Genomic DNA, 25,757 nt, shown 5'->3' with positions numbered 1-25,757 from the left:
TGCAAATGCTAATCCAACCTCACTTCTACGAAATGAATATGTCTTTTCTAACCACGGTCCTCTTCCGTGTTCCAAAAGTGAAATTTGGTCACATTCCATGAAAAAAAAGATTAAAATTCATCAGATTCTAATCTGATACACGCGGAACCGCGTTCAACTCCAAACATCATCCTGGAAACAATTTTGACTGTTTTTTATTTTCATTTCATTCACATCCCCTTACTTTTATCGGAAAAAGCCTTATCATTTTTTATCATCACCTCCTAGGGAATGTTTCCAAACACGGATGATTCTCAGCTTACAAATCAACGCTAATAACCCCCAATGATCTTGAGCGTCGTTGGCCAATGGCCCTTGATTGTTCGTTCCATTGGCACACTTCGTACTACGGACTGTGTGTGTACTTCATACTCGTACATGGATCCATTCCTAGAAGGGAGCGAGCAAAATAGCATTACATCCATCTCAGGAACGTGTACACACACTCGAATCGGAATCTACATGTGACTAGCTCGCTAGTAGCACTATTTCCACTTTGTCCATACACTCGTGCATCGTAATGAAAAGGTCTCTTGAGTGCACATGGACACAGATACATGAGGGACACGTGCAAAGCCAATCATAATTTCGGCAAAATGCCATTCAGACCCAACTCACACAAGGATCGTACAGAAGGCAGAAAATATGACGATGCAACGATAGAATTGGGTGATTGGTGAAGTGAGTTAGGTTGAACATCAGAGGCTTTGATGGATGGTCTCTTTGTGGTCCAAGTTTTTCCAAGTCTATTGTCTTGGGCTTTTGACAATTTTTTACCGTTGTATTTCCGCTCATGGAGTCGAGGACCGTGGATGAATCAAGGATCGTTGGAAGACAAATAGATGCCAACAAGGGAGTTCCAATTGATGACATGTCAACAGGAGGAAAGCCGTTCGACCTCGCTGGGCTAGCATAGATTTTGAGGGCGTGATAGATATCGGAAATGACCTCGTTCCCAAATGGTCGAGATATCCTTTGGTCACATCCTCATGAAAAGTTGTCCTCATTGATTATGTCCCTTGATGTAATGGACTCCACTATTTACCAACAATCTGATCCTCGAAATGGCTTCATATCGGTGGCCTGAGCGGAGGACTTGTTTTATTGTCAATGGTCCCTTGGTTCTCAAAGAGTTGCGTTTCCTCCATCCTTTCACACAAAAGAGAGAGAAAAGAGATACATGTACATATTGTACAAACAAGAAGATCCATGGGAAAGGAAGACAAAAAGAACATAATTGCTCAAGCATCAACATCAATATTGATCCTCATGTGGAGTAGAACCAAAAACACTCTCGTTCAATATGCATACGTATAAGTGGCACAGATTGGTGATAAATAAGTACCATCTGACAAAAACTGAACATATTCAATCATCTATTAAAATCTATATTAGATGCTGGCTTAATCACAGCAAGGTAGCATTATACACGTAAAAAAAACACTGTTATAACCATTCAAATTTAATCAGCATAAATTGATCAAATCTTCATCTTGAGTTTACGCTTGAATTCAAACTAGAGAAAACATTGTATTTTTCGAAGAGTTTGGCGAGTCTGGGTCCTTTGGAAAGCGGTTCTGGTCCTATTGTTCCCACGACGGGAAAACAAATCAAAAGATGATCCAGAACAAATCCAAACTATTCAAACGATTGGTGCCAACTCGGCTCATGAGCGAGAGCGAAATAATCTGAGAGTGACTAACGTGGAGCACTGAAGAAATTACCCCAACGAAACTTGGCCTTATAGTCGTTCTCAAATACTAACGATGACTCTAATATTAGAATCAGTGGGCTCGGCAATTGACGATCTGTGGTGTGACGCCATGTTTGGGGAATGGGGAGAAATTCCAAACCTTTCGTTCCGCCCAACAATTTTGTGGAAAAGGGAAATCCTCACATGTAACCAGAGACATCGGAACGAAGTCGAGAAAACGAATGAAGCACAATATTACCAAACTACATTCAAAGACTCATGTCCAGTTCTTGAAAGCTTCCAATGCGGTTTCAGAGAATCACTTATTTTAGTTCCAAGGAGCGAAATGAATCATGAAGCTCAATGAATCGAAGGAATTGAGAATTGGAAATTGAGGGCGACTTCCTTGGAATATTCATGTGGATTTGGTGACACATCCATTCATGCACGTGTCTCTAACGTTGCATATCCCATGGACTTACCACGGACGTGTAACCGCACCAATGGTTGTGTGAAGATGGTCCCGAGTCCACTAAAAAGCCACAATCAAGACCCATCAACGAACGAACTATTGTCCGCGTGGTTAAGATATGCAGGAGCCAGTCTCATAAAAAACAGTTGTCGGCGCAAGTTCTTTCGCGAAAATGAATGGTCCCCATATTTTGGGACCGACCGCAATATAATTCGATCATTTTTAGGATCTATGTTTATAAGATGGCTGATAGTTATGGATGACTCTTCACACTCCATGTAATCCACGGGGGTGGTTGTTCCCAATTTCTTTGGTTTTTGTCCCCAAAATGCTACATCTAAGAGTAGCCTCGGTCCCTAGATTGGACCCACATTACATGTTGTCTGATGATGGGGACAATGGGTCTCTTGGCCTCCAATAGGGACGAGATGACATCATTTTGTTAATGGTGCGATATTTCACGCTTTTGCGAACACCCTCATTCACTCATTCCAAGCCATGACACAAAACTCAAAAATGTCGGGGGGTGAAAATATCATCGGCGATGGTATTTCCATGGTCCATGTGTGGTTCTCAAGCATACCTAAAAATATGTTTGTTTGTTTTTAAACTTGTCATGCAAACCTTCATCGCACCAAGTAGAGCTAGGGCTTGAACAAAACTGAGGAAATGCCCTTGATGTGCACAGTTTGTGATGCGGTATTTTGTGTCAATGATTCTCTTGGGGGCATGACAACGTCAGTGTGAAGGAACATTGTGGTTCTGAATGACTGGGTGTGCTCGTTTTGCACGCCCAATTTCCAGAGTCTCAACTTGGCGGAGACCCATAAGCACACTCTACGACATGGCCCGAGTTTACCAGAAGCTAAGTTGCTGGGGTGGGGTTTGAGCGAATGTGTCCAGTTTTCCACGCCATTGATTTTGTCATCTTTCTTTGGGATTCATTCGGTCAAGCCATGTCCCGAGAGCATAGTTCGATTTGGACCGTAGCGTGGGTGACGGAGGTGTTGCCGAGACTTGGTCCGCGTAGGACAGAAAGGCCAGAAATGTGCCATAATTTACAGCTAACTAAAGAGCTTGAACGAATTCCTGCGTCTTTTAGAGACACGAAAAAGCACGACAAAAGTAGTCTTCGACTGAATGTGTTGGTGGCCATTGTGCAACGACTAGGATAACTTTCCAAACTTGGGTGCTTTGTTGGCGTAAGGGAGACTGAGTAGATTCAATGTGTTTCATGTCAGACTGGCTTTTTTAGGGAAAAGGGTGTCTTTGACGTTACTTGACAGGAAAATCCAGGAAGGGCTCGCATTCGGTTAAAGGGGGAGCGAATTGTGTACTGAGGCGTCCACAAATAGTGGATGATTATTACAATAGCGAGCAGGACTGCTGCAGCGCCTTTTCGACATCTCGAGAGCACCTCAAGCGAGAATTATTGTTCAATAGGATGGGAGATGGCGATTCCAGAAGATCCCCTCTCGTCTAATATGAGCGTTGAACGAGGCAAGTCAGGAGATGATTGTCTTTATTAGATCAATTGGGCGTATTTTGTCAGTTTTTGCCAGGGTAAAAGCGTTTCTACATTTTTAGGAGCTTTGGAATGAATTAGTGCCATTTTCTTCACTTTTATGACATGGCACCTCATGGATCAGTAATCGACATCATGTTTTGGCTTTGAGCTGTTTTTCAAAAGAAAAAAAAACAACTCTCATTTTACTCACACTCGGATAGTAACCACGATTGGACCACTGAAGGTCTGTTTTGGAACCAGAAAGGCAATCCGATTTTCATCCAATGTGAGTGTGGTTACACCAAACCACAAGAACGAACAATATCGCCTAAGTAATCTAGCAGTCAAAGATCGCAGAGCCGAAGTCTCTTGTAGTGGGTGCACAGAGTGTGCCAAGCCATAAAGGGGATCCCAATTGGACACACTGTTCCCTTCATATGGATAGATAAGGTAGATGGAAAAGGAAGGAAATGGAGCTCGTTGGACCAATGTGGTCTGTTAGAGATCTCTAATTCGTCCACTGGGATTTCTTTTGCCATCCACAATGGGGGGCCGGGGGTATAAGAATATCTCTCGGGTGGAGTGGAACAATGGAACCGAATGGAACATGTGGGAGTGCATTACTTACAACAAGCACATCCCCATCCACATATCTCTTTGAACGAAGGGAACAAAACTAAAGGTACATATGACCATTCAGCTCCTTTCAACAACAGAATTTCACTGCTGATTACGTCAAGAACTCCATGATTCACGACCCTCGTCAGCCTTTTGGCCCATTTTAAAGTGGGGAGGGGATCACTAAATGGATACATGCTTCTGGCAGACAATTACGTTGAATTGAATACATGACGTTCATAACTCCATTTGCAGAAGAAGTGGTTGGGCGAGGACAAGGTAAAGGAAGAGAAAAAAATCAAGTGTTTGATTCATTAATCATTTCTGGCATAACAACTTTACAGCAAGTGGAGGGTGAGTGGAATCAAGTGGTTTGGCGGACCCAGTTCCCAAGTTTGATGATATATCGTTATTGATAATTACGGGTTCCCGCTTTTTTATGACCTTCTCCGCCATTAACAAGAATATTCAATGACTACACTGCCATTACTTGACACGGCCTCCATGACTTGGCTTTGTCTATCCACAGTACGTAAATACGACGTGCCACACTACAGCAAGCGCAAACTCTGAGCTAGCCGCCATCGCCGTCACCTTCTCCTCCTTTGTCTCTGTTCCATGATGTTATGTTGGTTGGTGTCATTGCCTTTGTCCCAATTCATTTCCGTTATCAGTGTCATCTCCAACAGCTTTTATTGCCTTTGCATGGATCGAGCGCATAAACCCTCAAAAGGAGGCGAGGTCGGAAGGAACAGCCTCAAAGGTGGTCTCGTGTTGATCCGGGGACACCTCATAGATAGTGATCGCAGAGCTAGATAAAGGCGCTAACGCGACCAAGTGGCAGCCAGTTGTGGACGTGGAAAATGGTTAGATTCACGATCGATAACCCGGTTATATTTGTTTCTGTTTCTGTATTCGGTCTTGAAACACCAACCTTAGGGTGTACATAGAGTATGTCCGTATGCATAGACACAGAGTCAAATAACCTTCTTGACCAAAAGCCTTCAATTGTAAACAAATATCATTGGGGAACAATCCCACTCCCTCATAATTTGATTACTTTACATTTGTTTGAGTCTGGTTCCGACTTGGGTTTTATTAATTCGGATCAGCCGTTCTTATGCGCTTCTTACCTCACTGCCCCATGTCCCGTAAGTTGTTTTGTTCATCTTAAGTGCCCTTCCCATATTTCTGTACCAAAAATAATTATCATTTCATTTCTCACCCAATATCGCTCATCTGGATAACCTTTTTCGGTCTCAATTGTTTCCAAAATAACTTCAAGGAACACTAGACTATATGCCAAAAATGACCCTGGCAATTTCCACCATTCATTTATTCCAACACGATACACGGCATTTGGCAGGTGATCCTCAAACCAATTAGAACCAGACCAAGGCTGGTGTTGCAACGTGTTGGTGGAAATGTTTGTGCGAGTATTTGCATTTTTAACACGGTGCTCCAGCATTGCTTCGAGGGGTGGGTGGGCATTGGAATTGCCAACGGGGCCGGGTCACATCGATCTATTTGGTCCCCGAACTCTCCCCTGAGGTGTCGTAAAAGCCACCGCAGAAATATGGCATGTCATTTCAGGATTGGTTTGGCCAAGGGCGAGGCTCATCCACTTCTTGTTGCAATCCGTCCATTGAACCACATTGCGAGACCTCTATCTGGGACACGAAGTGTCTGTCCCAATAAAGTCATACATAAACCATCGCCGGATTCAAGACTGACGCGACTCAGTCTGTCTCACCTCGAAAATTAGAGAGAGCCGGAGTTTAAAGGGTGATTATCTTGTACTGGATATTAAGTTGGAGGACAAATTAGGCCTCGCCTTGATTGTGATTGGAATATCACGACAGGTTTTGTTTCACCCGCAAAGTGCATTAATTGGCGAGCAGTTTCTATTACAAACACTGCTGGTTTGCCATTTGACTTTTGTCTTATCTACGTCGAAATCAAACGCCTTTGACGCATACAAACAGAGAGGCCTCGAACGACGATTCGGATCATATCGAGTTGAAATATACGAGAGTTATTAAACCAAATGGATTGCGGTGAAATTAATTTGCTTTGGAATAAACTTGAAGCATTAAAGATAATTAGATATGTAGATGACACTCGGAAAGTGGCTCTTTTATAGTCCTCGACGAACATCGATCGACTCCAAAGTCCTTTGAATCTACGGAAATGTGCTGTTAATGAATTTTCCTGATACACTATGATATGTCTTGTCAGTTAGGCTTTGGCTATTTCTAATTGGCTCGAGAGCGTTCTAAAGTGAGGTCTAAAAAACACAATTGACAGAGATTCATTAACATCAATTACGAATGTGTCACTTCTTGCTTGGCATGAAAAACGAGCTCCAAATTGAAACCCATGCTAAAATGAAGGCTACACTCAGCAGTGAGGCAGACGAGTACACTGCTAATTATGAAGGGGTAATCAAAGACAGAGACAAATAAATACACCTTCGGTAATCACAAATCAGACCGAATGTCTTGCGTCTTTGTCTAGATGAGTAAAACAAGGGGTCTTCGAGCTGTTTGGATCCAACCCGGGGGAATTGAATTCAAGGGCATCATTATATTCCGATTCGTGACCTCATTTCGGTTCCTTTCACAATCAGAGCTGACCTTTGGACTTTTTTTGTTCTCATCATGAGAAGAAAGAGTTGAACATTTCTCAATGCATAAAAGGACATGAGAAAAATCGAAGCAATTCCAATCCGCTTGGAGCTCCAGAACATATTATTGAATTAGTTTGTCCATTGCTCCGCTCAGTTTTTGCCCCTATCCTTCCAACCCGACACAATGTCTAACAGGAATGATTTATCAAACCCCAACCTCTCTCTTTTTTCCACTCACGTTTCAACAACAAATGCATTAATGGTTGACAAACCTGGAACCCTTCCCAACCTTTGCCATTTTCAGCCACCCTGTCCACTCAAATTCAGATGAGCTACGTAACTATACAAATTGGCGCAGTGCCTCATTTCTTTCTGACCCCGGTTATGAGGGAAGAAGCATGCGGCAAATTCATCAGAGCTCCTACACACTCCTGTAGTGGTCAACGTCGTGGGTCGACAATCCTGCTGTCGAGTATGTAGTAAGTAGAGAGGTAGGTACGAGTAATTCTCAGGTTTCAATCTCTCTCTGCAAACACTCCTTTCATTTTTGCCTTAATGACCGTCATGCGCTAAAACAAGCACTAGTCCGAGCTCCCAAGAACGCTGTGGACACACGGGGGCATTAGGTAAACCAAACCAAAGTGAGTGAACGAGCAAGTGCCATTACCAAAAAACCCACAGTCCCCACCACCATCGACCATCCACCCTTCCAAGTGTGGAGAAGGATCGGGTGGGTGAGTGCGTGAATGAGTGAGAGAGAATGCACAGCAGCCTGAATTGTCGTTGGTTGGCGAACCGCTTCGTTCAGTGTAGACGCGGCCGAGCCCCGCACCCCAGGTCATAAACTTGATAATTACGATCCAATCTTTATGAAAAGAGACCCCTGCAACTCTTGTTTAATGGCATTGCAACATGGCATATGAGATCATTTGGTCAATATAAGCTTCTCTCTTTGTCCAAGTAGGGCCAACAATCCTTGGCGGCTCTTTCCCTCTCTCCAATGATTTGCTTAGCCCTCTCGGCTGAAGAAGTGGGCATGGAGGTGGTGTGGTCATTGGAATAAATCTTCTAATGCACTTTTAGCACGAGAATTTTTTGTTTAATTAGAAAGCTCTGAAATGAAATATTAGGTTGGCAAAATGCCCTTATCACTTAGCTCCGCGATGGCGTCAGGCCCCCTCATTACACCCTTAAGGGTGTCTCTCCTCGAATGATTTACGAAGGGGATACGTTGATAGATCAGCACCAAAAAGAAATGCGCACGTTGTGGCCTTTAGAATAATTTGTTTATTGTTCGTTCCATTCGACAACAATGGATTAGTGTGACCAAAATCGACAATGGATGTGTGGGGAAGATGCTTTTAAATCAAGCTATGGAAACACATGAGACCACATGAATCATGAAGAGTAAGGGAGAGTATTCGATGGATGTCTCATCTACATGTACGTATGTACGATGTTGGGATGGATAACAGCTGGTGGATTTCTTTTTATTCACCAAATGAACATTCTTTCACTGAAGCCTTGCTTTCTGTTTTGAAGGACACGTGGATCAAATTTCAGTTAAGTAGCTCTTTTTCGAGACGAACACTTCTAACTACCGAACACAAAATGAGCCAGACTCCTCCAGAAGAAAACAAGAAATTATTGCTCCCTTGTTTAGAAACCAGTGTTGAGCCTTGGGAATACTTTCATTCACGTTTTTCATGGATTTCAAAGTCCAAATACAGGTTTTATGTGAGATGCGATGGCGTTTTGGGGGAAAACAACTTACTTATCAAGTGGATTGACATATTTCAAGAAATTTCAGCTTTCATCTTAACCGTCAACGACCATGTTGAGAGCCGTTCATAGACTCATATAAGAAATGGGAGAATCAGCCACACTTTGCCACTTGGGCCATATTGACCATCTTAAATGGGGAGAAATCTTGAGTCAGTACAAAGCCTTCCAATTCATTTCCCAATGTTGCGCTTGAATTTTCGTTATTACTCTAAGGGATCAATAGCAGGCAAGAAATGCGCGAAAACAACTTCTCTTGGCTCACTTGCCTGGACATAATTTCATCATTATTACTACTGATCTTTTGCCAGAAATGGATATCACAGGACACTTATTTTTTTTAAATATACATTCAAACATCACTTTCAACGTGCCACATATGTAGTCTTCCGGATCGATTTCAGCATCGTCTCCAAATTGAAGGCCAAGCTACTCGGCCAGAATTGCAGGCTTTGGTTTGACGTCTCCTTCGGGGAGCGTTTTTGACTTGCTATCTAGACCGTTGACCATCTTCTCGATCGACATTAAGTCACTGGCCTTCGACTTGGGACATGGATGACCGGAGTCCGATCCGGGGCTCAAGGCTCGGGGTACCACACTTTCAAAAGCTGACCCGCCCGATGAGCCCGCCGAGATGGTGGGGCTCGTAGGTCCCGGGTTCGGGGTACTAGCCGAACTATTCGCGCCAGGCGATGGGTACGGAGAGAAGCGATTTTGTCGGAGCCGGTCGGCTGCTGCGGAGGCCGCCACGAGGCCGGATGAGTTCAAGTTGGCATAGGCCGAGGCCAACAATGGATTGTGGTGGGCTGCCAGGGCTAGCTGAGCGTTTAAAAGCATGGGATTGAGGTGATTAGCTAAGCCGGCCAAGCCAGGGAGACTGAGAACAGGCGGCGAGGGCGTTCCCGTGGCGGCACCCGATTGACTGAGTAAGTGATGGAGGTGTTGGAGACCCGGTGGATAGATGCCTGGTAGGAGATGGTGGTAGGGGAAATTGGGAGGGTGTGAGGGTGGGCCCAGACTCACGTTTTGACTCGGAGGACTGCTGCCATCCACGACTGAAGAGGACTTGCTTGCCGCTGCCACGGCTGCTGCTACCCCGCTCATGGCTGCTTCATGGGCCAGTTTGAAAGCTGACAAATGATTATCTCCGTTATTGTTCTCTGAATGACCTATAATTGGGAAAAGAGGTTAATGAAACATCAGCGAAATCGTCCCATCTCGAAAATGTGTCTCGAACCCTGGGCGAGATTGTCAAGCCGCTAGGTCTTGCTCCCCCTCTACTTGACGTATAATCTATCGGGGCCACAAATTATCAAAATTGTTCCGTTTAGACGATGACTCGACCTCACGCTCGGATGATTTTAGAGTTCATCTCACATTTTTCATTTTTTCCTGGTCCCACATTGAATTTTGAAGTCATTTCAAGATGATGTTTCTTGCCTCGAAAGCACTCCCAATGGTACTGAGCCTTGTACTTGCAGTATGTATGTACATGTGCGAGCAGTACTGTAAGCCACTTCTAATGCATGACCACCCTTTCATTAAGAAGGTGAAGAGGGTTCCAATTCATCTAATCTAGCCATCAGATTTACTTTGTGTTTATGTGTGTGCCAAAGGCAACTGGGATTTCCATACTTAGGAGGAAAAAAGGGACAATAGCTGAATACAGACGTGGGACAGTGTTCCAAGAAAATTCTGGTTAGTCAGGTGATATTAGGTGGGAGGTGCAAGAGCTTCACATTACCACACACTGTCTAGAAAAAAACAACGGTCTGAGCCACTTGGTCTTTTCAATTCTAGTTGGTGGTGTCTTTTCTCCTCAGTGTTGGTAATCTAAAGAATCGTGGAGTGATATCAGATGGCTCGAGGAAATGAATTTCCACCTGCCTTCACGGGAATTGGTTCCTTAAATGGAGTGTCTAGAATGTCTTCATCCCTAAGGTATATTTTCCTCTTTTCCTTTAAGTTAACCAACAACGCCCGTTTGTTTCTAATGTTAATATACCTACAATCAGATAGATCTGAAAGCGGTTTAATTTTCTAACGCGCCAAAGCTGTGGTACTAAATTTGTACCCACTTGGGTCCCACTGAGTCCCATTGCAGCAAGCGTGGAATGTGTGAACCACGATAAGGCCTGAGGAGAGCGTGAGGAAGAGAAACTAAATGGTGGCACACAATAATGCACACATACTCTACACCAGTGTTTAATTACGCCTCATAAAAGATTTTGAGGGAGAAATAGTTGCGCAGCATGGATCCAAAATTAACTCATTTTTAAGGTGCTGAATACAACCTACGGTATGCATGGAACTTTGATAAGGTGCACCCTACACACACCGGAAGCACTACAAAAAATGAAGGCCCTCTCCACCTTGAAGAATTCCAACCCTATTGAACAAGTCTGCCACTCTCTTCCAATCAACTCATTTTCAAACTCAAATAGCATACCAATTAAACGTCTTCAATTAGGAAGGCTCCATATTTTTAGTGCCAGTCACGTCCACAATGATGAAGTGTTGACGCATGTAGGTAGTTACTTAACTTCTTCTACGAAGTGTACCTAGTGCACCTCCGTCCCACTCCTCCCTCCCTAAGTACTCGTTCCTCGCCAACTTCTGTGCAGCATTACGTTCCTAGCTCTAAATATGGCGTCGCTAATGATCCTCGACTTTTTTAGGACCCGATTTCATCACCCACCCCGACACTTGTGGTGGCTTGGCTTTGATATGAAACCATGAACAGCACTCACCATTAGGCGAATGTCTTCGGAATCCCACCACGTCCACGCGATCCTCGTCCTCTTCACCTTCAGAATGGTGCGAGGAACTGTGAGGATGTTGACTGGCGAATCGATGGAACCCACCATGATGGAACGAGGCCGGGAGTTTGTGGTAGGTTTCGTCTGGATTGGGCGAGGATCCACCATAGGTGCCAATGCCCCCAGGCCGCCTGTTGGGAGGGCTAAAACCATTAGGAACTTGAATTTACAAGAGAGTTATAGATTTATGGTTCTGGCTCAGATCGAACGACTTCCACTTCTAATGGCCATTAAATGACACATTAACGATTCCTTTTATTGAGGGTCGTATCGTGGAGATTATCAAAAGTCATTGAAGAGCGATTCAATAACCCGTTAAGCGTACAATCAAACCGGGCTTGTAGACATAACTTTAATATATTGAAAATGAGCTCTATGGAGTCGCTTTCTTTTCTCAAACGTTGAAGCACTTGAGTCATCAAAGAGAAAAGGTCACGTAAGCGACATACTTCTTGTGCGCAGTATTTCAATCGCTTACGTACATATGCACGATTGAAGTCGACCATATTAGAGAAATTAATTCCGAAAACCTCGATGACTCTTCAGTTTCTACCCCCTGCCCCAGCTTGATACAATGAAGTCCTCGATATGTTTTGAGTGGATGGATTAGACCCAGTGACAGTTGTATGCACGTAACTTACTTTTTCTGTGATTTGCTTCCGGCTCCTGTATCTCGGAAGCCCTTGGCAAAGGGATTGTGATCTATTTTCAATTGGGTAATCTGCGCAAAAAGAGAAGAGGAAATGACATTATAGATATGATAAGGAGTCAGCCATCATTGGGAAGATTTTTATCGCCCACAAAGAGCAACCATTTCCTAATTGGTGATTCAATAGCAGATCACCGGAAGCTGTGCAAGTACGCATAATACGGACAATGATTCGACCTTACCTTTTCGTTCTGGTAAGCGGTCACTGCGATGAATTCAGTCTCTTTGAAGACATACGTCCTGAACGTGGAGTAGGGTAACTTCAAGATGTCATTGGCTCTGACAAGGTGAAACCTGGGCTGGTACTTGTGCATCGAATTTAGAATCGTCTACAAGGAAGAACAAGAAACCAAACTGAGTTGAGGATGGATAATTGAGACTAGAGTAAAGCTAGAGTAGCTGACAAGGGTGGGTTGAAGTTTCAGAGAAACATGAACGTTTCCATTCCGAGAGTTCCGAGAGTGGGATTTGAACCCACGCCCTCGAGCAAGAGATTTGCTGCTTAACCAAGATTCTCTGACTTCTCGATGGTCGATGGTCTAAGATTTTTTCCAATTCTTGATTGAAAGAAAAGATAAAAGAGGATCAACTCGTGGTACTTTTTTACATGGAGTGTCGATCGAGCAGTTCGTGGTTGATGATTGGGCCAAGTCGGCTCAAAAGAGATTTGGAGTGACATGACAATAGGCGCACATTTATTCCGGTCAGGTTCGACTGAACGAGTTGCAAATTGCCCGAGGGTGTCTCGCTAGGTTCGCTTGGTCGTCTTCTCCTTTTTGGATTGGAACGCAACCAATTGGAAGCAACCAAAGATTGTCAAAGAGCTCTTGCACAGACAGCATTCATACACATCACATGGCAATGCTCGAAGCGGATTGTATCGGATTGGTATTTTTCCACTTCACAACCAGCCAGGCAGGCAAGTTAGCAGGTAGGTAGGCAATCGATGGTTAAGCAGGCAGCATCCCAGGGATTGCAGAGAGGTCTTTAGAGTACGGTATTACTGTAAATGGAGAAAAGTCTCCGGAGTCTTTCAGTCTTCCAGTAATGAGGCCCTCCCAAAGAATACGAATGGGAGCGACATCAAAATGGTCGACGAGCTTTTTCTTTGCTCATGATGAATGATTCCAGGAGAGTCCACGCACATCATTACGGAACTTTTGTTCCAGATTTGCTTCATTTCTGACCTCAACCAATGACCGAAGTTGAAGGGGAAAGAACCACCGCACACATTTCCACAGGGTGACTCGAGTAACCTAAGGGCTGACTTAAGCCTCTACGAAACGACGTCGACCGACAACTACCATTAGTCCTTCCAACTCAAGTGAAGGGAGCTTTCAAGCCTGTTTCTTGCCCATGAGGCGTCGGGCGGCTGCTTGGACTAGCTCCAGCCACCCTGTTTGATAGGAGCCTTATTGATGACCTGTCAAGAGCAACTTTTAATGACGGGATAATTATTTTCGTTCCTTCTTTTCTCAAAATGACAAGAATCAAACCGTGAAAACGTGAACTATTCATTCTCCACCCATGCAGTCTTCACAAAAATTCGCCCACCCAACACTAGTACTACGCGATACAACAACTACCCATCGCTTCAGAGCCAGCGAGACCTTCAAGATCGAGAAGGGTGATACTGGATTGGATTTCTGGGATTTGGAAGCTCAGCGAGGTTGATTGACGCCGCTTTGCCGTTTGTGGTTGAGTAGCCACGTTTACAACAAAAGCAGATGTAATTCTTAAAGACATTCCATTCCAATGGACAGGGAGAGCTCCAAACTGATGAGTGCAAGGAGGAACAAGAAGGAGAAGAGGAGGAAGGGATTGAGAGGAAGGGAGAGGGAAGAAGGGTGGAATGGACCATACCAGCCAGACATTGGCATTCGTCGGGGCCAAATTTGTCCCTCAAATAAGGAAAAGTGCGTGCAGCGTGCCGTATGCTTAATTTGATCAGGGTCGCTGTGTGTCATCTGTCAAAGCCAGGGACACTTTCTGGCATTTCGCCTCTCCATTTGTCAAGAATTCCATTTGAGAAGGCGGTGTGTGTAAGCATCAGTGAGGAAACTTGGGTTTCAAACTGCCAGCGAGATTCGCTTCCCTGCCTCAAGTGAGGTCGACATCGTTTCGTCTAAATGAGATCGAGCCCACAGCTCTTGAGGGCCAGTATTTGATCTCAAGGGAGAAATTGAGAGATTTGGACCATCCAGTCACAGCCACCAAGTGGGACCGGGCTACATTTAGTCTTACATTCTCGGCAGTGGTTCCCGATAAGACAGAAGGTGCGGGGGTAGCCCTCCCCTGGCTCCGCTCGTTTCAGACATTAGACAATACGATTCTTTTAAAGACCCTTTTCGCCTCGAGTCCAACTTGATCAGCATCTAGGGTCAATTTCAGCCTCCCTCTCGACTCCCACTAGCCAACAATGAGTCCAACTATCCGACTATCCGACCATCCGACCATCCGACCATCCAACCATCCAACCATCTCAACCCTGAGGGCATTCAAACTTACACTATTTGCGCGGGTACATGATCTGGGTAGTGGACTTCTCTCAAAGAGGAAGAAGCAGACCCATCAAGAACCGATACGGTGGAAAAATGGTTTACAACATGAGGAAACTTGATGGGTGGGAAATTTCCCAGCCTTGATCCTTGTTAGATAGTCCTCTTAACAGATCAAGTCGAGAAACTCCCTGGAAAGAAAAGACGCGACACGGAAGATCTCTCGTCTCCCTCCAAGAGCACTGGAGATTCCAATCTCCACACATCTCCATTAGTCTTTGTTGTCATGCTCAAGAATTGGTAAACATGGTAAACAGCAAGCTCGTGGCTGGCCAAGCCGCCCAAAGTGACCCTCCTTGGTTGACCATTTATTGACGACATGTGAAAATGAACTAAAAGAACCCACCACAAACACACCATAAGTTGAAAATTTCAAACGGGCCAGGCACACAACGAACACAAATGGGGAAAAATACGGTTCAATCTGTTCAAGTGCATTGGCATTTGTGTCCAAATTAGGAAGCCTGACGTGGAAATGACGGAGCCAAATTGAATTGAAAGGTGATGCATATTCGGGACCAGACAGTCCGGCCAACAATTTTTCAATTCAATTGTCTCTGTCCGGGACGGGTGCAAATTAATCAGAACGTCTTCAAACTGTCATCCTGAATACCGGAGAATGTGCTCTGCCAATCCATTGTTCAGCACTGGTTGTCTACCAGTCCACAGAAAGTATGTCTTGTCAAGGACAGATCAATCCCAAAGAATGCGAAAATAGTACAGGGAGCCCCTCGTTTCCTCTATGGCTGCCCTTTACCTTAGAAAAAGGCACGGATAAGTTCAGAAAGCACGCGTTTCCCTCCCCCTTCCCCCCTCCCCACATGCCCCCCCCCAGGAAAACCCAGGCTAATTGCTTGGATCGGCATCAATCCTGGCGGATCGATCTCTTTTCTTTCTCTCTCTTTTGAAATGGGGTCTGGTGAGCGAGGGGATCGCCCACGATTTCGATCACATCTCACGAAGCGATCAATTGATTGGCCAAGCACCGACCCCGCAAACGCATTCAATGGATGAGCTGTGCTTGTCATGGAGCTGCTCCAGCATCTTATGTACCTTACGGATGAACTGCTACTCACTATTGAAACACCCTGCGAATTTTGACTATGATTGGCAGGATGAGATGACAGGTTGGAGGAAAACTAGAAAAAATCCAGAAAGGAAAAAATGGTCATCACTTGGGCAAAAATTGTGACCTGGTATGATCGCATATATATATTGGTTATATGTGCGTTCTGTATTCTACAACATGTACAGTACAAGAGGGTCTGGGTCTGACTTTAGTCAATGGGATCGAGATGGAAACAGGCGGAGATTCTCTGAATGGTGACTAATAAGAGCAGTGAGAATGGTTTCTTATTAAACCTACAAGAAACCAACATACTACTTCGACTGATTGGGCTCAAAATGGAAGTCGCTCACCGAAATTAAAGCTCCGTCAAGTTACATGAATCTTATGATGGCGCTCCTTGAAATTGGGAATGTTTTTTTATGTGTCTCAAGCTTATGTAGGACGTGTATGCGGTGACGTCCCACAATTTCCTGTTCAATGATCTTTTGGTACAAATCAATCAATTACGGTTTCCACCATGAATGGTCTTCAAAATGGTCTGAGATTGGACGTCAATCAAAACCGAGATGTTGATGATGATAATAATGATGCTGGTTACAAACCAAGACGACATATATTACCTTGATCACGTCTCGAGATTGTCCACGAAGTGAACTCAACTTGCTGTGTGGTCAGGCCTGATCCGGACCAACAACAGCGGGTAAAAACCACCCTAAGCCACTCTACAAGCCAATCTAGCACGTAGTGTATCTATCTACCCTGAATGCATGCGTGTCTGATCTAACCAGAAGTACAAATCGGTGAGTACTTACGAATCCGTGTTTGTCCGAGATGTTGTTGGTGAGTTTCAGTTTATGGAAGGACACCACCTTTTGCATCCATTGCTCGCCCGTAGCCGGACTGTCGGGATGAATGTACATCCTCTTTGGCATTTCTGGATCTGCTTTACCCGCAATCATCCATCGACTAGAACAGAGTAAGGCGAAGAAGGGGTTTTCATTTGCTTGAGGTCGAATATGTTGGTATGCATGTATGTAATCATCGAGAAGTTGTAGCCGTGCCATGTGTACGGAGAGAGGCTCCATTGGCATCGCAATGCACTCATGTGTCACATCATTTGGAGGGAGGTTCTCATGACGAATCGGTCTTGCAAAATTGATTTCGTTGAGAAATCATGTCAAAAGAGATTTGCCTTCATGAATAGAGCTCGCCTTCCGCCTTCAAATTCCTCAATTCCCCCCAGTAGTCAGTCTCCCACACAAATGGAATTTTCATAGCCGTTTCCTCCCTCCCCTGTGTCCCGTTCGTAGTAGGTGCCTCAGATGAAGCCAAAAAGGTCGGTTACTCTTCTTACCTGTTGTGGAATTTATATCGGTAATCGTCGGCTGCCACAATGTCGAGTAGAAGGATGTATTTTGACTTGGGATCCAATCCGGAGGCTCGGAACTTCATTTGGGGGAACATTTGCCTAAAAGTAACGTGGCAGTGAACATTCATTTCCAGTTTTCTTTCATAAATTCGTAATCATAGCCCTTCGTCGGGCACAGAAAAAGGGAGAAAGAAAAGAGGAGCGTTTCAAAGAGAACCAGATTTCAATGGAAAAAAGGGAAGGGAATTTTAAAGCCCCCTTCTGATGAAAACATGACATATTTTTGTTGCTGCCTCTGGTCTGGACCTCAAGCCAATCACGTCCAAGTTAGGTGGACTGTCATTCATTGAACTTGATTTGTCGTTGAAATTTGTGACACGCACAAAGCGAAAGATATGGTTGAATAGAAACCTCGAAGCATTCCAATTCCGACTCACCTTCCTGATTTCGTTATCACCATCTCCGTTCCCAATTGGTGGAACTGCATCCAGAGCTCTTTGGATTCGAGGGTCACCTTCGGGTCATCCTGCACTCCATCTTCCTCCATGGGGCTCATACTGGACGCCATGGGATCGCCCATGCCCGCCCCAAAGAATCCCGGATGAGGCGATCCAAACCCGGGGAATTTGGGGAAGAGGCCTCCAGCCGCCGGGGAAAACGCACTCGACAAAGACATCGAGGATCGATTCAGGCCCGGCAGGCCCGGGAGGGGATAACCCGCCGGAGGTGGAGTCAGCAGGGAGTTCACACTAAAGTCCGAGCTCTTGCTTTGAGATCCTGGAGATTTGGGTGATGGTCCATTGTTGGGTGGACTACCCCGATGGTGAATGGAGGGCGACATGAAGGGGGATGAGTATGAGTTGGTTTCTTTGGTGGTTGAGGTCATGGATGTGGAGCGAGTGGCCGATGGGGAGAGGTCGTCTCGCTTGGGAGAGGCCACGGGGCTCGAGGGAGGATCGGGGGACTCGATAGTTGTGGGTGATGTGACTGAATGAGGTAGGTGCTCAGGCTTGAACCGCATAATGTCGCACACATTCATGGCATATCGATATTCACTGATCCATCGGCATGGGTTCAAGTTCAGTCGTGTTCAATGCCGATGGTTGATTTCGATTGTATGATCGTATCAATGCAATGTGGTCTTGGGTATGGTTGGGGACCAGGGTCCCAATCCGAGAGTCTAGTTAATTCCACAGGGTGGGGACACACACACTTGGGCTGAGAAAAGTCTTTGACAAAGTGACACTATCACCGGCAATTGAAGCGATTTGATGGAGAGGCCGAGAGACGAAAGGGAAAGAGAAGAGGCGAGAGGAGGGGGGATTTCCGAAGATCCAAGACGTTGTCGCCGACACTGGCGAAGACGCGACACCATGCCACCACTCACTCCGTAAAAGGACTTCCAGTTCTAACACTCTTTGGGAGTCGGGAGTAGTCTTCCCCAGCACCACCTGGAGAAATGGACACAAGAGTGTAAGAATTGGCCCACCAGCATGCAAAGAAGGCCTCTTCTCCCGCACGGCGCCCCAACTAACACTTAAGTGTGTCCTCCTTCTCCTTCTCCTCCACGTTCTCGTTCTTCTCGTTCTTCTCCCCTCTTCCTCCTCCTTCTCCTCCTCCTCCTCCTTCTGCTTCCTTCTCCGGCTTCGTTCTCGTTCCCTCGATCCAGTTGTCTGTCTTCTGTGCCCTCCTCGACGGTGGTAGGATCGAGGAAGGAGCTCGGTTATTTTGTGGGGTGCTTGCCAGAGGCGCCTCTGATGGAGGACCGAGAGTGTCGTCGCCGCTGTCTTCGACACTCTCAGAGCGACATCTCTTCTCGCCTTCACTTGTTACCCACACATGGTTCGAGGTCTCCTCCTCGAGAAGAACAGCAGCTCTAGGTCCACCACCACCAGCAGCACCTCCTCGTTCCCCAATTCTACATTCTACCGATTCTTCTAGCCCTCTTCCCCGCTGATATTGTTGTTCTTCGGCTTTTGGTTCCGACTCGATCCTCACTCCTTTTGGATTGAGCCTCCGGGCGTGTACGCCCGGACGTTCGTATACAGCATTGTACTGCAAATACTATATACTATGTCTCTCTGTCTCTCTCTTTCTCTCTATGGGTGGATGGGGATGGGTGTGGGTGAGGAAGAGTGAATGCTCGGACGCTTCTCAAAAGGAAGGAAGGAACCAGAAGAGTGTGTCCTCTATGTGGATGGACTCGATCTCCTCCATGAACCCACTCTGCCTCTCCTGGTTCATCTGGCGTGTTCGTTGTGGTGGTGGTGGTGGTGTTGGACGAAGAAGTGGTGATGGTGGTGTTGGTGGCTGAGCGCTGCCGCTGCCAGCCTTTTGGGTGCTCAAAAACACACTTGGTTGGAAAAAGAGCGAAGAAGACGTGGAGTAACGAAGAAGAACGAAGGAAGGTGTAGAATGAGAGAGAGAGAGAGAGGGCCAGGGGAGAGAATGAGTGTGCGAGAGGGAGAGAGAGAGATGGAAAGAAAGAAAGAGACTTTGGGTGTCGAGGAGTGGAGTGGTGATAACGAGGTGCCGGACACGTGATTGGTGGCGACACCCTGGACGCAGGCCCAAAAAGGGGAGGGGTCAAAGCTCAAGTCAGCAGGAACAGTCCTCTCTGGCAGGGAAAACATCGGGAGCTTCTTTGGCCTTCTTCTCCGAAGCCCTTGACACCTCGGCCAAGCTTGAAGTTCTGACCTCGATGCCTCTCAAAGCCACCCAGAACTCCCCATGGAAGACCATTGCAAGTCGTCCTCCTTCAAGAACAGCAACAACATCATTACCATCATATACGTACATAGAGAGAGACCACTCCGGAGATGACCTTTCATCTCGGACACGAACTCCAGAGCTTAGGACTTGAGATGGAAGAACTTACCCACTCACCTATCAACCATTGACCGACCACCCATCATCAGCAGTCGTCTTTTTTTGGACTTGTAATCACGCCAGAGCACAATGACTTTCCATCACAACATGGGCTAGTTCCAACCAACCAACCATCCAACCAACCATCAGCCAAGTCCTCTTCTTTCCATGAGCAAAGCATGCGTGCATGTGCTTATGTGCTTTTGTGAGATGGTTGGTGAGTGCGTTGGACTCGCATATCCGCACTTTGACCTCTTTAGAGGAATGTACGGAAACAAGGGCAAGGGGAGAATAGAGATGAGGCTTCCTTCGGATGACCTCCCTCAATCCTCGACCACTCTCAGAATACGATGCATTTCAGATGGCTTGATCTAGAGCTCTAGCTTGATCTCCCGAAGAAGAAGAACAAGTCAAAAGAAGTGGGAAAGCGATGCTCTCCTCAATCCGCCTCCTGAGTTGTGCAACTAGGCATTGAGGAGGAAATTTATTGGCAAATTTATCACTCTTTCCGCACACGCCTTTTTTCTCCTTTTCCGTCTGTTTTTCCCCTTGAGATCCATCCCCTGGCCAAGTAAAGTCTTTTCAAGTCCTAGAATGCACAAAGTGATAAATACACAACGGCGACCAGAGTATCTACTACCTACGTACTCTACTGAACCCATATTCTCGTATAAGCTTTCTAACTTTGCCACCGCCTCCTGTTAGAAATACATGGACAGAGATCTCGAGAAAGCACTCAGGGGGAAAGAGGAGAATCCCGGATAAACGGAACAGGAAGAAACGAACGAAAAAGGCATCAAAGTGCGGCAAAAAAGAGCCAGCAGCGCCTTGATGTTGATGAGGATGATTTGAAAAAGCACTCGGTCATGGCTCAGAAAAAGGGCCAACAACCCCTTTTGGTTCGGCACATTTCCATTGTTGTGATGTGGTCACCGTCTGATCATTTGTTCTGAGGACTCTTCGGATGTTTGCGGTTGATTGATTCCTTCATTGTAATCTAATTTCGACCCTCAAGCAAGCAAGCAAGCATGCATTTGAAGACTTCTTGTTTGGGGTCACTCCTTCAGAGTACACTCCCAGGATTGGACAACTGGGACAGTGGCTAGCCAGGATTCAATTCCTACTTATTGTGTGTACCTTATGGGTATCGGGCCTATTTCAACCAGCATCTCGGTGTGACTACAGGTGTAGGATTGTAGTTACACAAATAAGACCGCAGGCTTCGGGGGATTCTCAAACAATGTCGGCCTCGCTTGAGCAAGAACAATACTCTCGCTGACGATCCCAATGCTCTATTCACATGTTCCTTATTTACAGTAATGTAAACACGCTGAACATGGAGAGCCACAGCGTGTTGTGGCATATCGGCAGCCAATGTGAATGGTTCTTTCTACATTCAAGTACAAGTACAACAAGAGAATGGGAGCGAGAAGGGTGATGATAGCTCAAGCTCATTCTGATGATGGTTGGGTTTCTGGAACCCAGAGAGGGAGACGGAATGAAACATGAAGGAAGGGAGAGGCCAAGAGGATCAATCTGCCCACCCTTATAGTCATAACTCGGAGAATAGAGATGGTTTGAGCCTTCTTATGTGTGCTTCTTGCCCCGGCCAAGAAAGTCGATTGGGTTTCATGTTGGATGAAGGAATGTGTGTAATCTTTGCACACTTGATAGGCTTACACGACTGAGGGACGCCTCCCTGGCCTTGATGAATATCACTTCAAGTTGGGAAGCGGGCGAAGCGAATTCCTTTCCAAACTGTCAATATCAATTTGGTTTTTGCCATCTCGATCCCGGATAACCGGATTCTCGCCATTCGAATCCTCAGGTGGGGAAGAATTCGAGGGTCTCAATTTCAGATCGATGAGTGAACTCATTAGTTCCAGGTTTCGATCAACGGATCAGACCCAGGTCATCGTCATCGTCATCATCATCATCATCATCGTCATCTGTGGAGCTATCTTGACCTCTGGTTGGATCTGAAAAGTAGCGGTTCGATTTTCTGGCAACCCGTGACTTGATCGAGTGGTTTTGTGTCCGTCCATGTCCATGGTCAACCATTTACCTATGAAAAGAGTTTATCTCCCAAACAAATGGCCAAGTTCCAGCCTCTTTTGGCATCAATCGAACCATTTCCCTTGGTCATCCATTCACATTAATGGTCAAGAGTTTATTCACCGATCCTTCTAGTCTTCTGCCTCTTCATCGTGGTCATCATCAACATTTCCTCCCAGAAAAAAAGAGGCTTAACTAGAAGTGGAGCGATTGGGGGAGGAAGAACCTGGTGCTGCATACGATTTGGAACGCCAAGATTAGAATACGCCAAGGAATCTAGAAGAGCTCGGTGCTTTACTTACAGGGAAGGGAAGGAGAGAGAGAGGTAAGAAAAAATGGACTCTTTTTCCCGTGAAATCTGAATATTGAGGCCATCATCGACGTGGTTGCCAAACGACCACCTCCCATGCAATTTCAGGAGATCAATTCCCTAAATCATGAGGATGCCTGACCACAACTCGTGATTCTGTCTGGGGATGAGCCTGACGAATATTCAAATCTGAGCAGCTAGATCCAGTACAGGGTGGGGCACAACTTCAGATCGGGGGAGGATAAAAAAAGCTTTTTTTTAGGAAACTTTTTGAAAATACTTGTTTCGTTCTGAACATGCTATACCAATTACAACCTGATCTGCAGTCTACAGAGTGTGTGATATCTAAGAAAAAGTGTGCTATCTAGGTACTAAGCAAACTCCATGCAAAAAAAACAAAGCCGCGTGTTATCATCATCTTGAGAACATTGATTATGAAATTCAATATGAGCCAAAGTCTTTATGTCGCAAAGGTTGCTTCAACTCATCCATAAAGTAGCATTACTTCCCACTCTAGTTTAAGCAAGCCTGACCCTGAGAGCCGATCCATCTCTTTGGACCACGACGTAAATGAGGTTCGTTCTATCGACAATTTGGTTAGTTATTTCCCTGTTTTGCAATTCAAATTCCAAATTCTCCTCATTTCCAACGACCCTTGTCCAAAGGTTGCTGGATGGAAGGGTAAGGGAACGGTGAGATTGGCTCATTCAATTGCAGCCCTTGTCCATGATACGTCTCAATATAGCATATTGGAGAAAACTCCTGCACTTGAAACCAAATCCAGGAATAACTCCTACTCCATCTCGCTCGCTCACATGGGCAATCAAAGAAAGATGACATGTGCCCAAGGGAGACAAGGCACGATTTGAATTTCAAATTGTTGGCAAACACTGTAATTACACCGAAATCCGATCATTTACCAGGCCACAACCCCCAATTTGAAGCACGTGTAATGACCCGCCCGGCTCGGTCAATTAATTCCTCATAAACTGGGTAAATCGACACGTTCGTCGGTTGGACGACAAGCTTCGTTCCCATTCGACAATTGAACCCAAATTTTGCACCATTCCAAGCCAACTGTTCTCAGCGACAGTTGAGAAGCAATTAAAATTCCTTGGTGCAGCTTGATCTGTGAATATCAATGAACAACCACCACCAGTTGTCATCACAAATGTCAATCCCAAAGACAAGCTAACCAGCCAAACGAACATGGAGGTCGTCAGTGGTTGGAAATTGAGCATTCAGACCCAGTTCAAATCGCGTGGGAGATCTCGCAGCTTTGACGGCCAAGCCGTGATGATTCTGGAAATGAATTCCAAGACGTGAAAAATGGAGATTCGAAACACAAGTTCATTCAGCTTGGCACCGATATGCTCGCCAAGGGTTAGATGGGCACCTCGACTAACGGTATTTCAAAAGAAACAATTCGCTCTTTCAATACTAGCTAACGTGATGTGGTTGAAATTGCATCAATCAAGGATCTTGTTCATTTAAAAAAATTGGTGAGACTGGTTCCGAGTCAAACATTGGTGTTCCACCATGGAATTCAAGAGATCTGGAAGATCACCCAGAGCGAAAACAAACACGAAGACACAATCAGCTTTCAGCGTTTTGATGGATGGTGTTTGAAAGCCCCCAGCCTCATTTTCCATCAAACAGCTCATGCTGTGAATACCTGGAATGCCTGCTGAACCAAGTCCCACTTGCTCTTGGTACTGTGTAAAGAAATGAAGGAACGCTTTTGCCAACTTGGAATGGTTCACACTCGTGAGTGGATGGTTCTTGGCCCCAATTCAAGAGTCAGCGAGGGCATCTAAGAAAAGGAGGAACTGCAAATTTCTTCCCCATTATTATATTTCCATCAGCATCTCCATCTTGAGCTGCATTGGGAGGCTGCACGATGGCGAATGGTTTTGGTGGTATTGGTTTCTCCTCGACCAAACTGCATGAACTTGTAATGGAGCCATTAACCTGCCACCAAAGTTGAGCCTCACTTATTACTACCACCATTCGACGAACGAACCAAACGAAACGAACATGCCTGAAAATTGGGGCACCTCCGAAATTTTAGAGCCAGGATTTTTCATCTTTTCTAATTTCATGTTCGAATACAGATAACCTAATGTTACACCTACTTGAACAATGGATAGTATGAATTCAAAGCCATTGAGCGTGTACGTTTACAAACGCGAGTGAGAACAACGTTTAGTCGGGTCAGAGCCCCATTAATGATCCGGGCTTTGTGGTTGAGTGTTGGTTGGCGAGCTTGCATGTAGTGTATACACTGTTCAACCAACCAAAGCCAGAAGCGAGTTCAAACCACATCGAGCAAGTTGGCCCAAGTCATGACATTTGCTTCGAAGTTCGTTCGAGTGGCTCACATTTCTCGCCACGCTCGAAAATCAATTGAATATCTGATTTGCCTCGAAAATGAAGACCTAACCCCGTTCTTCAATGCTGATGCTTCTTTTGTGTGTTCGAGGGGCTGAGAGAAATTGATTGGCTCGTTTTATCATTCATGACAAATTTTGTCGCAGTCTCGTTCCCTCCTGACTCAAAAGCATCATCCCGAAATCTGAGTACGTCTCAAGTAAGTCGGACTCTCGCTTGAACGTATAATACGAGTACATATACACATGAGTGTGTCTTCATGTCATGAGCATGAAAAAAGTTTCAGCTCCATTTCATTTAACGAAGCATATCCATGTTGCGACAACAAGAACATACACGGCTGTCCCCGAATGCTCTATGAGACAGGGCTAACTGGCGGACACACTATAATAAAGTAGAACAGAAAGGTCTTCTCTGACATTAATATTTGAATTGTTGAGTTATTTTTTGTTCAATTTTAGACAAGTTTGGGTATTGTGAAATGAAAGATGAAAAGTGGTTAAGAAATTGATTCATTGTAGGAATACAAAGATATGCAGACTAAAACATTAACAGGGCAGATTATATTCAATTTATTAAAGAGTGGATATTCATCTACCTATAAAGCGTTAGAAATGAGTATGCGTCTTTTTTTCATGGAGGAAGCTTTGGCTCTGAAGAGAAAAATATCTTATAAATCAGCTTTGAGAAATAGATTATTACTCACAAACCGTTTAGGGAAAATAATTACTTTCCAAAAAAATTATTACAGCTTTCCCTGTCAATAGTTTTAAAATGAACACACTTACGAGAAAAATCAACTTTCTGATCACGTGTCTCTAATCTCTAAGAAGTAAGCCGAGAAAAGAGAGAGAAGAGACTAGAATTCC

The 25,757-nt window shown here is 45.2% G+C and overlaps 1 protein-coding gene across 2 annotated transcripts in view; it reads right to left on the bottom strand.

Annotated features, from left to right (window-relative positions):
- Positions 1-8,229: 8,229 nt before the first annotated feature.
- LOC131886850 (optomotor-blind protein-like) overlaps positions 8,230-25,757 on the bottom strand; it is an 18,733-nt gene continuing 1,205 nt past the window's right edge. The window contains exons 2-9 of one of the 2 annotated variants that reach the window (XM_059235276.1): positions 17,702-20,721; positions 17,250-17,363; positions 16,708-16,861; positions 15,903-15,965; positions 12,451-12,597; positions 12,201-12,280; positions 11,491-11,690; positions 8,230-9,909 (exon numbers count right to left, since the gene is read on the bottom strand). In XM_059235276.1, the coding sequence (XP_059091259.1) occupies positions 9,170-9,909; positions 11,491-11,690; positions 12,201-12,280; positions 12,451-12,597; positions 15,903-15,965; positions 16,708-16,861; positions 17,250-17,363; positions 17,702-18,303 (2,100 nt within the window). In that variant the 5' untranslated portion in view covers positions 18,304-20,721 and the 3' untranslated portion in view covers positions 8,230-9,169. Of the gene's footprint in view, positions 9,910-11,490; positions 11,703-12,200; positions 12,281-12,450; positions 12,598-15,902; positions 15,966-16,707; positions 16,862-17,249; positions 17,364-17,701; positions 20,722-25,757 lie in introns of both variants that reach the window. The other variant, XM_059235277.1, reaches the window with a different exon arrangement.

Source organism: Tigriopus californicus, chromosome 9, assembly GCF_007210705.1.
Source record: "Tigriopus californicus strain San Diego chromosome 9, Tcal_SD_v2.1, whole genome shotgun sequence".
Lineage (NCBI taxonomy): Eukaryota > Metazoa > Arthropoda > Copepoda > Harpacticoida > Harpacticidae > Tigriopus > Tigriopus californicus.
The sequence above is the reverse complement of the archived record's forward strand: the minus strand, read 5'-3'. Positions and strand labels throughout refer to the sequence as shown.